This window comes from Cicer arietinum, chromosome 4, assembly GCF_000331145.2.
Source record: "Cicer arietinum cultivar CDC Frontier isolate Library 1 chromosome 4, Cicar.CDCFrontier_v2.0, whole genome shotgun sequence".
Classification (NCBI taxonomy): domain Eukaryota; kingdom Viridiplantae; phylum Streptophyta; class Magnoliopsida; order Fabales; family Fabaceae; genus Cicer; species Cicer arietinum.
The window spans coordinates 52,070,830-52,085,810 of record NC_021163.2 but is presented as its reverse complement, the minus strand read 5'-3'; the positions used below and the strand labels follow the sequence as shown (position 1 = coordinate 52,085,810).

Here is a 14,981-nt window from a genome sequence, read left to right as displayed (position 1 = left end):
TCCTACAATCAATATATTGGATTTTAAATAAAAATAAAAATATTTTAAGTCAATCATATTTCTATCTAACAGTAAAAATATTTCATACAAATGTTTTAGATCAATCATATTTTTATGTAATAAAATATCATTGATTTCATCTTTCAAAATGATTATAAAATATAACTTGAGCGACTCATTTATAGATTTACGGGTTATTTTTGTTTTTCGAACATTACATGTATATTATTTGTATTTATTATCTGTAATCTTATCAAATTCTCCCTTATAAGTATAATCGTAAATATAATTTGTGGTATATATATATACATATATATATATATATATATATATATATATATATATATATATATATATCATACAAATTTCTATCATATAATCTTATAATAAAGTGAGATGTGTATTTTTATCTGCAAATATTTTCCCCTGCATGATACGACTCTCACACTAATGTAGAGTGATATTGAGCATCAAAATAATATTAACTATTAACCAGTTTTATTAATTTGGATGATTTATTTTATCTTTTTTTATACCAAAATGTGCTAGAGAGATTGTTAATTACTAGTTTAACTTGTATTCTTTCCATATTACACAAACAATATTAGCGCTTCAAATATAAGAAGGTGAATTGGATTAAAACTTCTAATAATTTAATTTATTTTTATTTTCAAAAAATAATTTTATCGTATTCAATCAAAATATTTTAAAAAAATTTATGATAAAAAAATTTGAAAGAATATAAGTGGCCAATTACAAATTACAGTATTGGGATTGACCTGTGTGTGACCTAGGAAAAAACCATGGGATGGTAAGGATGGCTCCAAGTCCCTCTCTCCACCCCAATTTTAATATATTTTATATAGTACATATTTACTTTTTATATTGAAAATATTTCTGATGTCTAATACTGAAATATGTAATTATATTTAATTATTTAAACTTTTTAATATTATTATTAACGTGTTAATGTCACATGCATATCAATATTTTATAATATGATATATAATTATCATCGATAATTTTTTTTTTTTTGTAATGTCAATGTAATATACAAAATTATTTTGTACTGTTTAAACATACAAATTAATCTCCATCAATATTACTTTATACATATCGTATAATAAAATTTTATGTAGTATTTATTAAAAATAACTTTTTTTAACCTTCCGTATAATTGATTTTTGGATCCATCCCAGTAAGGATAGTGCAAATGGTAAACCAAACAAAAACTAATTCGTATATGTCTAATAATTTATATATATAGTTTTTTTTTTAAGAAAATAATCTATATATAGTTAAACTAAGAATTTGTCACACAGTTGATCTAAAAAGAGTCGAAACTATATAATATAATAGTAATAGTAATAATATATAGATAATGTGTGACGTGAGATTACCAAGTCCTCCATGGGTAAAATAGAAAAATTCAATTTCCACTAGACTCACTCAAGCTTGTATATCTCATCACTCTATTCAAAAATTAAATAAAGAAACCAAGTTGAGCCAAAAGAGAAAGAAATTTTCAAGGCACAGAAAACTTCAACTATTTCAACATGACAAATTTCTTAGCCTATAAATACAATTGCTTCAACACAAGTTCTCTTCACCAATTAATTAACAACAATGAATATGCATCAAATGGCTTCAAGGTTGGTTTTGATAATTATATCTATTTCATCATTGGCTTCAGCATCTAATCTTGAGGTGGGTTTCTATAGCTACACGTGTCCATCTGCTGAGACAATAGTGAGAAGCATTGTTAATAAAGCTGTTTCAGACAACCCTGGCATAGGTGCTGGATTGATCAGAATGCATTTTCATGATTGCTTTGTCAGGGTGAGTTCTACATCATCACAATTTTCATACATACACTAGAAGAAAAAAAAAACTAAAATTATCCACTGAAATTAGAAATTAGAGATAAATGAAATAAAATAAAATTGGCCGTTGATTTGGTGTCTCGGACACTAAAGATGTCAAAAATATATATTGACCCCATTAGATTGATTTGTTTAATGCGTTATTTTAAATGAATTGAATTAATATATTAAATTCGATTATTTAAATTAATTTGTTCTATTTAACTCATTTAAAATATTAGTTGATGGTTGAATTCGACTATTCAAATATTTATTTAATGAATATTCACATGAGAATTTTAATTTTAATGTTTTGTTTCAAGTTTTAACAAAAACTAGTGTAATTTACTCATATTTAATTCTCAAGTTCTCATGGTAACATAAGATATCCGACCATAATTTTTCAATCATGCATCGTTTTTAAATTTTGTCTTTTATTTTTAAAATTTAAAATTAAATAAATTTTAAAAATACATCTAAAAAATTTAATTATATATCAAAATATTTGACATATAGCGTATGATTTTAATCCTTGAAATATATACTATATTTCATAATAATTCAATTTTTTTTAGCAATTCTTAATTTTTAACTAAAATATCTTAAATTTTATTTTTATATATAGGGTTGTGATGCATCTGTGTTACTAGCATCAATACCAGGAAATCCAACGGCTGAGAGAGATAGCTTTGTCAACAATCCATCATTACGAGGCTTCGAGGTAATTGATGAGGCTAAGGCTGAATTAGAAGCCAAATGTCCGCAAACAGTATCGTGTGCGGACATTCTTACCTTTGCAGCACGAGATAGTGCTCTCAAACTTGGTAACATAAACTACAATGTACCATCAGGACGAAGAGACGGTCGTGTCTCTATCGCTGATGAAGTGCCACAAAATGTACCCGGACCTTCCTTTAATGCTGACCGACTTATAACAACTTTTGCTAAAAAAGGGTTATCAAAAGATGAAATGGTTACACTCTCCGGAGCGCATTCAATTGGTGTATCACATTGTTCTTCTTTCTCGAATCGATTATACTCATTCGATGACGCAAATGCTATAGATCCTTCTATGGACCCTTCATTTGTTGAATTGTTGAAAACAAAGTGTCCTAAACCACCAAGTAACATTGATCCAATTGTGGTGCTTGATGCTATTACACCTATTCGTTTGGATAATGTGTATTATGAGGGATTGATTAACCATCAAGGCTTGTTGGGTTCAGATCAAACACTATTGAGTAGTGAATCAACAAAAGAAATTGTGTTAAGTAATGCTAATTATGGTGCTCATTGGGCTACTAAGTTTGCGGAAGCAATGGTTCACATGGGTTCTATTGATGTGTTAACTGGCTATGATGGTGAAATTAGGAAATATTGCAACTTTGTAAATTAATTAGCGTTACTCGTGTGAAATAAACGTTTATTTATTAATATGTTATGTTAGTAGTTAAAGTTTGAATTATCAACTTGGTAATTCGAGTGACTATAATTGTTTTATTTTGAGTATGGTTAATAGTCAACACAATCGTAAAATCCCATTTGGGTGTATCTAAATCAATTTGCAAATAATTAATTTCAAGTATGATTTTGAGGTATATATAAAACTAAAAGTAGGACTAAATCCAAAAGCATGCATAGTATTCGAATTCCAACATGTAATTAATATAGCTCAAATATCCCTGCTTTTTTTGGTCAACTATATCTCTGGATTAAAAAATTCAATTTATTTTTGTAAGGGAAAGTTCAATGTTGAAATTGGCAACAATTAATTTACACATCCAACTATTTCTTGTTATATTACAATATCATACCAACAAGTGTCTTAAGACACTTGTGAAATAAATAAAAAATAAATTTTGAATAAATTTTTTTTCCTTTTATAATTCTAAAATTTAAATTATACTATTCTAAAATTTTCTTAGATTCTTTAAAGTTTTTTTTTATTATCTTGTGAATCAGTATAATTTAAGAAATTTAGAAGTTTTAATTTGAGGACAAGATAAAAATGAGGAGAAAACAATAAAAGTAATAATGAAGGAGATTTGAATTGTGTCTATTTTAAAATTTAGTTTTGAAATTTAACTGAAGCTTTATTCGAAATTAAACTTAATAAACAAAAGGTAATTTGTAAGCTTTAAATTCACCAAAACATTTTAGACAGATTGTATGAAGTTAAGATATTGTAAATAAAAACAACAATGGTGAAATGTGATCTATAAATGTTGATAATTAAATATACAGTCCAGCATAAGAACTTTTTGTTTGCTCTATTTCTCTTGATCAATTACAATATGTATTCGAATAGCCTCAACAGACTTACAATTCTTCTCCTTTCAAACTTAAAAGGTTTTACAAAAAAACTTTCAATCTATAACCTAAGAGATATACTTGAGACAATTACAAAATGAATGATAAAAGTGTTTGAGATCAAACGATTCTCAATTATTTATTTGAGATAACTAAAGACAAGCTAAAAAATATAGTGACCCACAAATATAGTATATAGAGCTAGACTTTGCTTGATTGAAGAGCTTTTGATTTGTAGTTACTTGAACAATCTTCTATTTATTGATGATAAGAAGGTTGAAGATCAATTTAAACTGAGTATAATAGTTGGACACACTTCTCATGGTATCATGCAATGTTTTATATTGATCTCTTGAAGAATAGAAGAAACTAGTGTATTAATGAACAAACTATTATCTCTAAACTAGAACATTCTCTTCATTGATATAAGGCGAGGTGAACCAGAATGCATGTTGAGTTGCTTGTAACTATTAACAGTGATTTCCTTTATTGGAAATTGTGCAAGTGCTACATCATTAATACTTTAAAATGTACTTTTGCCTTCTTTTGCAAGTCTCTTTATTATCAATATGTTCTTCATTTTTTACAGGTTGATTAGGACAAATATTCTATCATTTAGGGTTCAAATTATTTGTCTTAAATTTTCTCATTTGAGTTGCATTTAATCCCATGTGAATTAATACAAAAGAATCACATGTTGCCCATACAAAAAGACATTTTTTTTTTATCAATTGTCCTTTAATGATATTACATGACCAATATGTTGAATATTCTTCCAACATTCTTCCGATGAATGATATTCTTGGAAGATTTTTCTAAGTTGTGTATGCTTCATAAAGTTGATATTTGCCTTTTAGCTTGTATGAGACAAATCCAAGTTTGATGATGAAAGCATCTTTTATCATGCACATGAATTGCATGGATTTTTCATGAGATAACTTATATGTTAATTTCTTGTCTTTAATCAATATACGCAAAAATACAAGTCAATTAACAAACAATGAGATTAGAATCATGATTGAAAAATACAATTAAGATGTTTGTTATCTTTAAAGCACCAATTAAGGTCTTTGCTTTAATAAATGGTCATTTCTGACGATAGTTTGGATAGGGGTTAAGTTATCTCTTTTTTATTTTCTCAAGAATAAAAATTGCTTTTATTTTAAATCACTAAATTGGATCTCACATATTTATTCATGGGCTAACATGAATCTTACTCTATTATTTATTGTTGGTTGTAGAAAAAATAGGTCAAATAATTAAAGGTATGTTAGTATAAAATGTAATACATTTGAAAATTCAAATGGATCTTAAAAAAGAGACAAAAAGTTCTATATTTAGAGAAGGAGGTAGTATTATTTATTTGATGAGAAGATGTTTATTTTAAATTAAGAATAATGTTAGATGAGATGGTCCTTGTAACACCTCGATTTTTAACAGCGCGGGTGTATTTTTTTTTTTCTTTTCAAAAGCAATTAATAAAAATATCATGTTGTAACACAAACAACAAAAGTCATAAATAATTACATCATAATATACAATCGGCCAAAAATAGTTTGTTTCAAATACATAAGTTCCATTGTGACAACAACATGGCAATAAGGAAGGGAGAATAAATAAAATTCATAAATAAAACCATAAGCTAATCATTAATCTAATTGAGGGTGACTGGGTACTGAGGATCCACAAGCGGCATCAAGTCTCACTGCTTTCGATTGCAAATCAAAATCATCGTTATCCACGCCTTCGACGTCGTTGCAATTCCAACACGACTCCAAACTCTAATAACTTGGGGTGTAAGCCCGATCCACAATAATGTAAAGGGTCACCAACCGAAATTAACAAATAACACTTAACACAATTCTTATGTTTCAAATGCTCAAGAGAACCTTTCGTCTTAGCATACTCCTTGAAATGATTTTCATATGTCAAAAATGCATAAACAAAGTCGAAAAATAAAGTTTTTAACAAAACTGTACTGTCGTATTTGAATACAGCATTGTCGTAGTCGAATACAACTGAGAAAAATGTAGATTTTCAGTTCTAAAATGGCTCTGAATCAATTAACACTTCAAACATTCATAATATCAATTATGAACACATAATTCACACCAAATTAATCTCCACAAATTCACACCTCAATCACACATCAAACATTCATAACATCAATTATGAACACATAATTCACACCAAATTAATCTCCACAAATTCACACCTCAATCACACATCAAACATTCATAACATCAATTATGAACACATAATTACATCGAAAACTTAATCAACCCAAATTCACACCTCAAATCAATTACGACACAATAAACAAACAACAACCGATCATGTATATACAATCATCATAGTATAACAAACATGACTCACGTGCCAAACACCCTAATGCAATGCGTATATGTTAATGCGCATGATTCCAGAATTTCCAAAAAAACCCTTCCTCGAAGGGGAGTAAATCATAATTGTACCATTTATCACATGCCTTAGTACTAATTACCGAGGTGGAGTCTCTCACAGGCTAGCACAATTTACTAGAGTGTAGCCTATCACATGCCTTACACATCAATTAAATTATCGTAAGGATAAGATGAATCAACTGTCACATGGAACCACCTTGTGACCTATCACGGTCGCCACTTAACACTGTGGCCCATCGCGGTCACCACTGACACTGTGGCCCATCACAGTCACTACAAGCTATGAAATGCATGAGCATACTCTGACTCTTTTCACCACAATCATTAAGTAAATACAGCTATTAAAAGATTCCCCATTTTTAATACTCATTTAACACTAACGATTTTTTAAACTTATCACAAAGTATACTCAAAACATATTTTCCTCAATAAAATTCATAACACACATATTATCAGTTGTGAATACATAATCACATCAAAACTTAATCACCACAACAACATTAATCTATCAGAGTTCTCCCCACCGCTAACTCGGTGCCAACGACCTCGATTCATTTTCGAGACTCAATGAGCTAACTACATAAACATAAATATTTATAACAATTTGTTCACAACTAAAATTTATCCAACAACAATAAAATTCCCAAAATTATATTTTTCTCACACACCAAACTTTTAAAACCAAATAATCTACATTATTTAGTTAAAACTAAATAAAACAAATATTATCCAAATCACACATACACACACTCGACTATTAAAGCACCGAAATTTTGAGTTAATAAAATACTCTAAACTTTTTCTTTTTAAACTCAACCCAAGAGTAATTAAAATAGTAACATTTTAAACTCTAACCATTTTAATTTCAATCTAACTGTTTGCTCAAAATCTTTAACTTAATTAAAATTTGAACATTTTCACAAGTTTAAATTTTTTTGTACAATTTCAACTTCAGTTCAAACTCATTTATTTGAAAATAACTCATTACGTAACTCAAACACATCAAATTTAATTTTTTTTAACCATTACTAACAAAATCAACAACATTAATCATACATCAATCACACATATAGAATCCCTATATGAAAACTAAAAATTTGAAATAAGCTCTTACCTTTGTTATCGCTTTCTCAACCGTTTTCGCTACCCCGATCAAATACGATGAAAACTTTCGCTCACATCGACACTACAAAAGTTAGCTCACAATCACCGTTGTGTGGAGAGGAGTAATTTTCCCTCCCGACACTTCTCAAATGGAAGTTTAGATCTAGGAGATAAATAGAAGTTTGTGTTTGTTTAAAAAAAAAAACACTAACATTTTTTTTTCAGTACAAAGGAGGAAGAAGAAGGTCTCGCGTGGCACAGGAGGAAAAATGTTTTTTTTTCCAGCTTTCTACCTTCCTTTCTTTCTCACGTGAGTGTATATATATATATATATATATATATATAATTAAATCAAATAAATATCTAAACTCTTACACACAATACTTCACTTACATCTCAATCTAATTTTATAAAAATATCTACTCTCATCGCAACTCAATTGACAGATAAATTTTTTTGCAACAAGTGACATTTAAAAAAAATATATGTCCAGTATTAAATTCTTCGTAACATATTTAAATTATTCTTCGACAAATAATTTTAATCGAGTCTCAATATATATATATATATATATATATATATTAAACATATTACAACTCTAACAAAATATATTTTTGGTACTTAATTCACCAAATAAAGTAAAAATGGTTAAATGTATCGGCAATTCAACACAAAATACACTAAAACTGTATAAATTAAAATTTAAAAATTAAGAGTCTTACAGTCCCAAAGACTTTAGAAAATGGATTAAATAGAGCCCTTACTTTATTAAAGATTTTTACAACATCAGATATTTTGTAAAAACGTATTTAGCAATACTATTTATTTTGGAAATTTTGCACAGAAAAACATAGAGTAATTGCCATTATCCATTTATAGTTTACACACTCTAAAATAAGAAAATATTGATCGATTCACAAGTGATTTCATCAATCAAATAACATATATAATTAATTTTTAAATCATAGTGGATGCCACTTATTGATAGAAAAACTTAATCAATGAAAAAGTTCAATTTAAAGACCATTCATAGTGATTGAACATATTCTAAAATAAATTTTCACAATCAAAAAAATTCAAAATTGAAAACAAATATAAGTTTCTATACCAAAATAGAAAACAACCTTTAGAGAGATAAGAGAAAGGAAAAATCAACACAATATTTATATTAGTTCCTTTACTTGTCTTTGTTAGGTAATGTACATTCAGTCCTCATTCAACATGAACGAGAGTTTCTTTCTTTATTATAATACAAAAGTTTACAAGATCTATGACATTTATTTACAAGATCTATGACATTTCTTCCATAAACGCTAATGGACCGAATTTCTTGAAAAACCACTCCAAACCAATATGAAGACCCCTTTAAAACATACAAGATAGAAACACAAGAGTAACTGTCAACTCTATATTTAAAAAGAACATGCTCTTAAGTCTTTACAAGGTACATCTATTTACACCAAAAACTCACTTATGGAATAATTACCCCATCTATATTGTTTATCTCTCAAGAAAACTCAATAACATAAGAAAAAAAATCAGAGATTTTTTAGACTGGAGGTAATTTTTGAATGAATGTTCGATGAAGATTGAATGAAAGTGTTCACTGTAAAATGAAGGAACAAGTCAATATATAAAGATAACTAATTTATAATTGTCAAAACTGAATTCTACAAGTCGTATTAATTGATTCATAGGTGTACGAATTGATTTATAAGTTTTCCAAAACCCCAAGATTTCAACCTTCAACTACATAAATTGATTCATGTCCTCTTGTAAGTTGATTTATTAACTTCTAGGAAGTTTGGTGAATTGATTCACACAAGTGAGTCGATTCTTCTGTCAAAAACATCTTGTATTGATTTTAGGACCTTTTAAGTTGATTCACATGTATATGAGTTGATTCTTGAAGTTAAAAATCACTTTAAAAAAGTTTTTAAAGCATTGTATGACTTTCAAATATATTTTTAAATGAAGTTATGAAAATAGTTGTTTTGATTTAAGAACATTTGTGGACATTGAGAATTGAAAGGTCAACAAAAACATACAAAATCATCTAATTAAAACCTAATTTTGACATACATCAAAACATTATGTCTATCTTAAAAAAACTTGGATTTACAAATAACACCAACAATATATAAGAAAATTTTCCTAAGTTTTATCCTTCAATAAAATATATAGTACTACGTTTGTCGATAAATAGAAAACCCACTTGAATTTTTTTTTTGTCGCTTTTTAGAAAACCCACTTGGATTGTCTAACTTTGTCTTCTCTACCTTTCCCTACCTTTCTCTCTATATCTCTCTACATTTTATTTTCTCTCTCATGATTCTCTCTCCATCATAAATATCATACCCTCCTATTTTATCACAAAATTTGCCTAAAGTTACTCTACCTTTAACAAACCAAAGGTAGACAATCCAAATCCCTTATATACATTATCGGTGTAAATATTTTTTTTACACTATCAATCAATCTCAATCGTTAGATCGTTAATAATGTTTGACTTTTACCATAATAATTATTAAAGTCACCTACATGATTGATCATGATTTATCAATTATGTAAAACTTTTTACATTGTCAATGCATGAAAATTAAACTCTTAACTAATTCACTCTAGGGTGCTCAAATAAATCAAAAATTGAACCAAATTGCATAACTGAACCGAACTGTTTTTGAACTGAACTGATTTATAAAAATTGAGAACCGAAATGTTTTCGAACTGATTTTTTAAAACTAGAACCGAACCGAACCAGTTTTCAGTTTAAAAAAACCGAATCGAACTGGTTTTCAGTTCAAAAACTGAATCGAACCGGTTTTTAATTCGAAAAAACTAGAATCAAATTTATTTTTTTAGAAGTAATTAAGGGTAATTATGTAAAATTTAGTTTACAAACCAGTTCAGTTCGATTCAAAAATAAACCGGTTCACCGGTTTATAAACCAATTCAGTTTGGTTTTTTGAATTGAAAATCGATTCGGTTCAGTTTTCAAATGGTTCTAGTTCAAAACTTAACTATGTCCACCCCTAATTCACTCAACTAAAGAGTAAACTTGTAAAACTATATCAATTTTCAATAAATTTAACAACTCAATCAACTTTCTGAATTTCCGTAATTTACTTAAAGAGGTAATACTACAATATAATTTGAGCATCGTCTTACATTAGGCAAAGTCCAACATGCACAAGGAAAAGAAATAGTGTGTGGTACATTAGTGACGTTTGACTAAGTGTGAATTAATTATGGTCGTTGATTAAATGAAGTTTCAAGGTATTGTGATGCTTATTGTCAATATCCAATTCTTTTTTCATTATCGCTATCATTCATTCCCTCTTTTCCTTCTTAAAGCTACTCACCGCCTAAACATCCTCTCTGCATGTCTATGCTTTCTGCGCACCACCATCGTGTTCCCGCCCATGTGCATCATGCCTTTTAAAATTCATATGTCCGTAACACATAAGAGTCCATCCACCATAGATCTAGAAAATCAAAAATTGAGAAACACAATTTACTTCATGTAGTTTGATATTAGTGGGACAATATTTTCCCTGTAATCTCACAAACAGACACTAAACAAAGAGATAACAATTATTCATCACAATTCTCTACAACCTTTTCGACCGCTTGATTTCCAGATCTCGTCAATGGACTCAATATTTTCTTTTTTGTTGAGTTCAATGGACTTTTTATTTGGAATATACAATATGTTATGATAAAGGGTGAAGAGAGAGATTTGATCTTTGTTTGAATCCCAAAAATTCTATTTTGAATATGGATCTAGAGTTGGAGTGGCTAAGTGTTGCTGAGAAATTTCTAGAAGTGGTGGAGAGAAGTGGACGGTCGAAAATCGATGAAATATGGTGGGAAGTTGGTTGGTGTGTGGGATATCACGTTCTTTCTGTAGAACGAAATGAACACAAGAAAGAGGAAGTTAAATTGTGTTTTAAAAACTTTTTACGTGGTTATACTAAAGTAAAAAAAGTAATGCAAGTGAATGAAAACAAAATAGTGAGACATAACAATTATTTTAGTTCACCACCAACACAGTAGCTATGTCTAGTCTCTTCAACCTAAAAGATTTAATCTACTAGATTATCATTGAATCAGACTTACACTTGAACACCTACTAGACACACTAACTGTGTTCAATCTTCTTAACTTTGTAGCTTAGTACAGTTAAACTATTGAGGAAGGCAACCGCTACTGGGATAGGTTACAACAAAAATGTTTTGAGTTTTTTCTGAATTAGCTCTCGCAGAGAGTCTTTACAAATTTTTGCTTCATTAATTCTCTTAGCACTAATGTGAAAATAGAATGATATCAAGAGTGCATACGTGCTTATCATTTGTTGCTTGTATGTTGTGTATTGTTCTTGTCTTTCTTCGTTGAGGAAGAGACATCTTTTATGGAGTACAATTAGGGTTTCTAGGTACTGTCCTGATTGAGAGAAATCAACATAATTCATGGAGTTTTGTATCTTTGTGGAATTGATCTTGTACTGATTCAACGTATCTGTTTGAGATAGTTGGGAAACAGAGGGAACGATGATCAAAGTATGTCTTAAGATCTTCAAACAAGTAGTTGATTCAGGATATGTATCAGATGATGAACAAATTATTTTGTCTTCAGAGTGTTGGCTTTATCAAAAGATGAAAGTTTAGAGTCAAATAATGAGACACTTGATGTGATTAGTATATGCAGAGGCATAATAATTCTTGTCAAGCTTATCAAAGGCAGAGACAAAATAAAGAATCCATGTTGAGTTCATCAAAGCCAAATAAGCTACGACATTGCTTTGCATTATCAAAGGCACAAAGAAATGATAAGTCGTGTTGTATTACGCTGAGTCTATTGACCGAACATATGAATTTAAACTTATGCACTTAATTTCAATGTTAAAATATTAAATTATTCTCCCAAACGTTTTTATTATTACAAAACAAGCGAGAAGTATATTTCTTTATAACAATTTGGTTCCAAAAATTTCTAGTCGAAGTGATGAGTAGTTGATTAAAAGTGTAAGAAGAAAATGTAATCTAATGTTGCAAGATCGTAATAATATCCTATGACATGTTTTAATCCAATGATAAATAAAGACATGTATGGCTAAGTGAAGGAAATGAATGTCTTGCACCCTAGACAAAGCCATTACATTATTTATTGACTTTTTCTATATAAATATCCCTTTTTTAAAAAAAAAATTCTTAATTGTCCTACTTTAAAAATTATTTCCCCAAATGTTCTACTTTTTATTTTCAGTAGGAGGTCGTTCTCTAAGGAAACGACCACTTGAAGACCAAATTTTTTTAACTCAATAGGATGTCGTTTCCTGAGGAAGCGACCTCTAACTGAGTAAATTCTTTTTTCTATTATATTTTAATATTTTTTTATTATTAGAGTTATTAACTTAATTAATTAAAAAATAAATATACTAACAATAAATTCAAATAAAATACATTAATAAATTATAAATAAATTTTATATTTTAATTTTATTATTATAATAAATAATTATTATAATTATAATTAAAAATTATTATAATTAAAATGATTAAATTCTATTACAAATTTCAAAAAAAATAAATTAAATGATAATAAAAATTAAATAATAATAACAATTAAATAAAAATAAATTTATATTAAAAATATGAAAATGAAACGAAATACATTAAATTAACGATAAAAATAGATCATATTTGAATATATTACTTCATCAACCATTATTATATGAATTTAATATATTAATAAATACTTATAATAAATAATACATTAAATTAATCATTTTAATTATAATAATTTTTAATTATAATTATTATTTATTATAATAATAAAATTAAAATATAAATTTTATTTATAATTTATTAATATATTTTATTTTAATTTATTATTAGTATTTTTATTTTTTAAATAATTAAATTAATAACTCTATTGAGAAAAATTTGGTCTTCTAGTAGTCGCTTTCTCAGAGAACGACCTCCTATTAAAAAAAAATAAAACACTTGAGAAAATAATTTTTAAAATAGGGCAAATAGATTTTTTTTTTTTTAAAAGGGATATTTATATACAACAAGTCTTATTTATTGTTGTCCTTTTAATATAAAAATATATAGGCGTGGACTTTGATGGACAAATGGAACAAATTGTCTATGATGGACTTTGTATATGACTATTGTTAGATATTCCTTCAAAGCGTATATGAGGTTAGTAGCCAATAGCCATGGTTGATTGGGATTTTAGGTGTTGACGTGATAAGGGTGGAGGAAATTTTGGGAAGAATAGTATGTGGAGGGTGTAGAGGATTATTGTTAGACTTTCGTAAATTTAAAAAGAGTAAATATTCATTGTCCACCGTGATTCATTTCTATTTGCTTAAAATATAAACATAAGTCAATAACATTTGTTTTTTGAAAAATATATTAAAAATTCATTAAAATTATTTATAGTTTTGACGAAATTAATAGTAAGGTAAAATAAATTCATAATAAAAAATATATAAATTTGTTTAAAAACATATTTTAAAAGAAAGAAAAAGATGTGTCTCATAATAGAATTTTTTTATAATTTATTGACGTCTATAAAGATTTATATTTATCTTTTTTTAATAATATTATCTAAAAATATTCACAACAAATTAAAAGTAATATAAATATAAGTTAAGAATATTTTGACGATTCAATAAGTAAGGTAATATCTTCCCGGTGAAAAAAACAAGTTAGTACTTTATTTTTGGAGACAAAACCAACATAATACAAACATAAGATAAAAAAGTCCTGTCAAATTATTGATTAATATAAAAATTTACGCAAGCAAACAACATAGTTGAGATAATTATAGATTTCACATTTCAGGACCATTATTAATTTATTAGCCTGCATTGCTTGCTTAATTTGTGATGATTGTTGTCGTTTAACGTAGGACGGTGCCGGTGTGTTAAATGTATATAACACTCCTAAATTACCAAATTATTAGTTCAGAAAGTGAAGATCAAACTTATCTATCGCACATGGCTCAACTATAAAACGGTGTACCTGAATTTTCGTTTCAAAATTCTAAATCGGTTAGCAGAAAAATAAAACCCATACTACTTTTTATCTTTTTATTTTCAGTTTATACAGATATAATATTTTATTTTGAGTTTATATGAATAAAAATTATATTTTTAGAGTTTATATGAATTTAGGTGAATGGAACCCATGAGAAAAAAAAATTATATAAATAAAAAATGTTAGTTTATGTTTTTAAATATTTTAATTAAAAAAATTAACTCTATTTTATAC

At 27.5% G+C, this 14,981-nt stretch overlaps 1 protein-coding gene across 1 annotated transcript; it reads left to right on the top strand.

Annotated features, from left to right (window-relative positions):
- Positions 1 to 1,597: 1,597 nt before the first annotated feature.
- Positions 1,598 to 3,354, top strand: LOC101492647 (peroxidase 5-like). The gene is made up of 2 exons (XM_004498053.4): positions 1,598 to 1,839; positions 2,488 to 3,354. The coding sequence occupies exons 1-2, from the start codon at positions 1,627 to 1,629 to the stop codon at positions 3,256 to 3,258; spliced, it is 984 nt and encodes a 327-aa protein (XP_004498110.1). The 5' UTR covers positions 1,598 to 1,626; the 3' UTR covers positions 3,259 to 3,354.
- Positions 3,355 to 14,981: the final 11,627 nt, after the last annotated feature.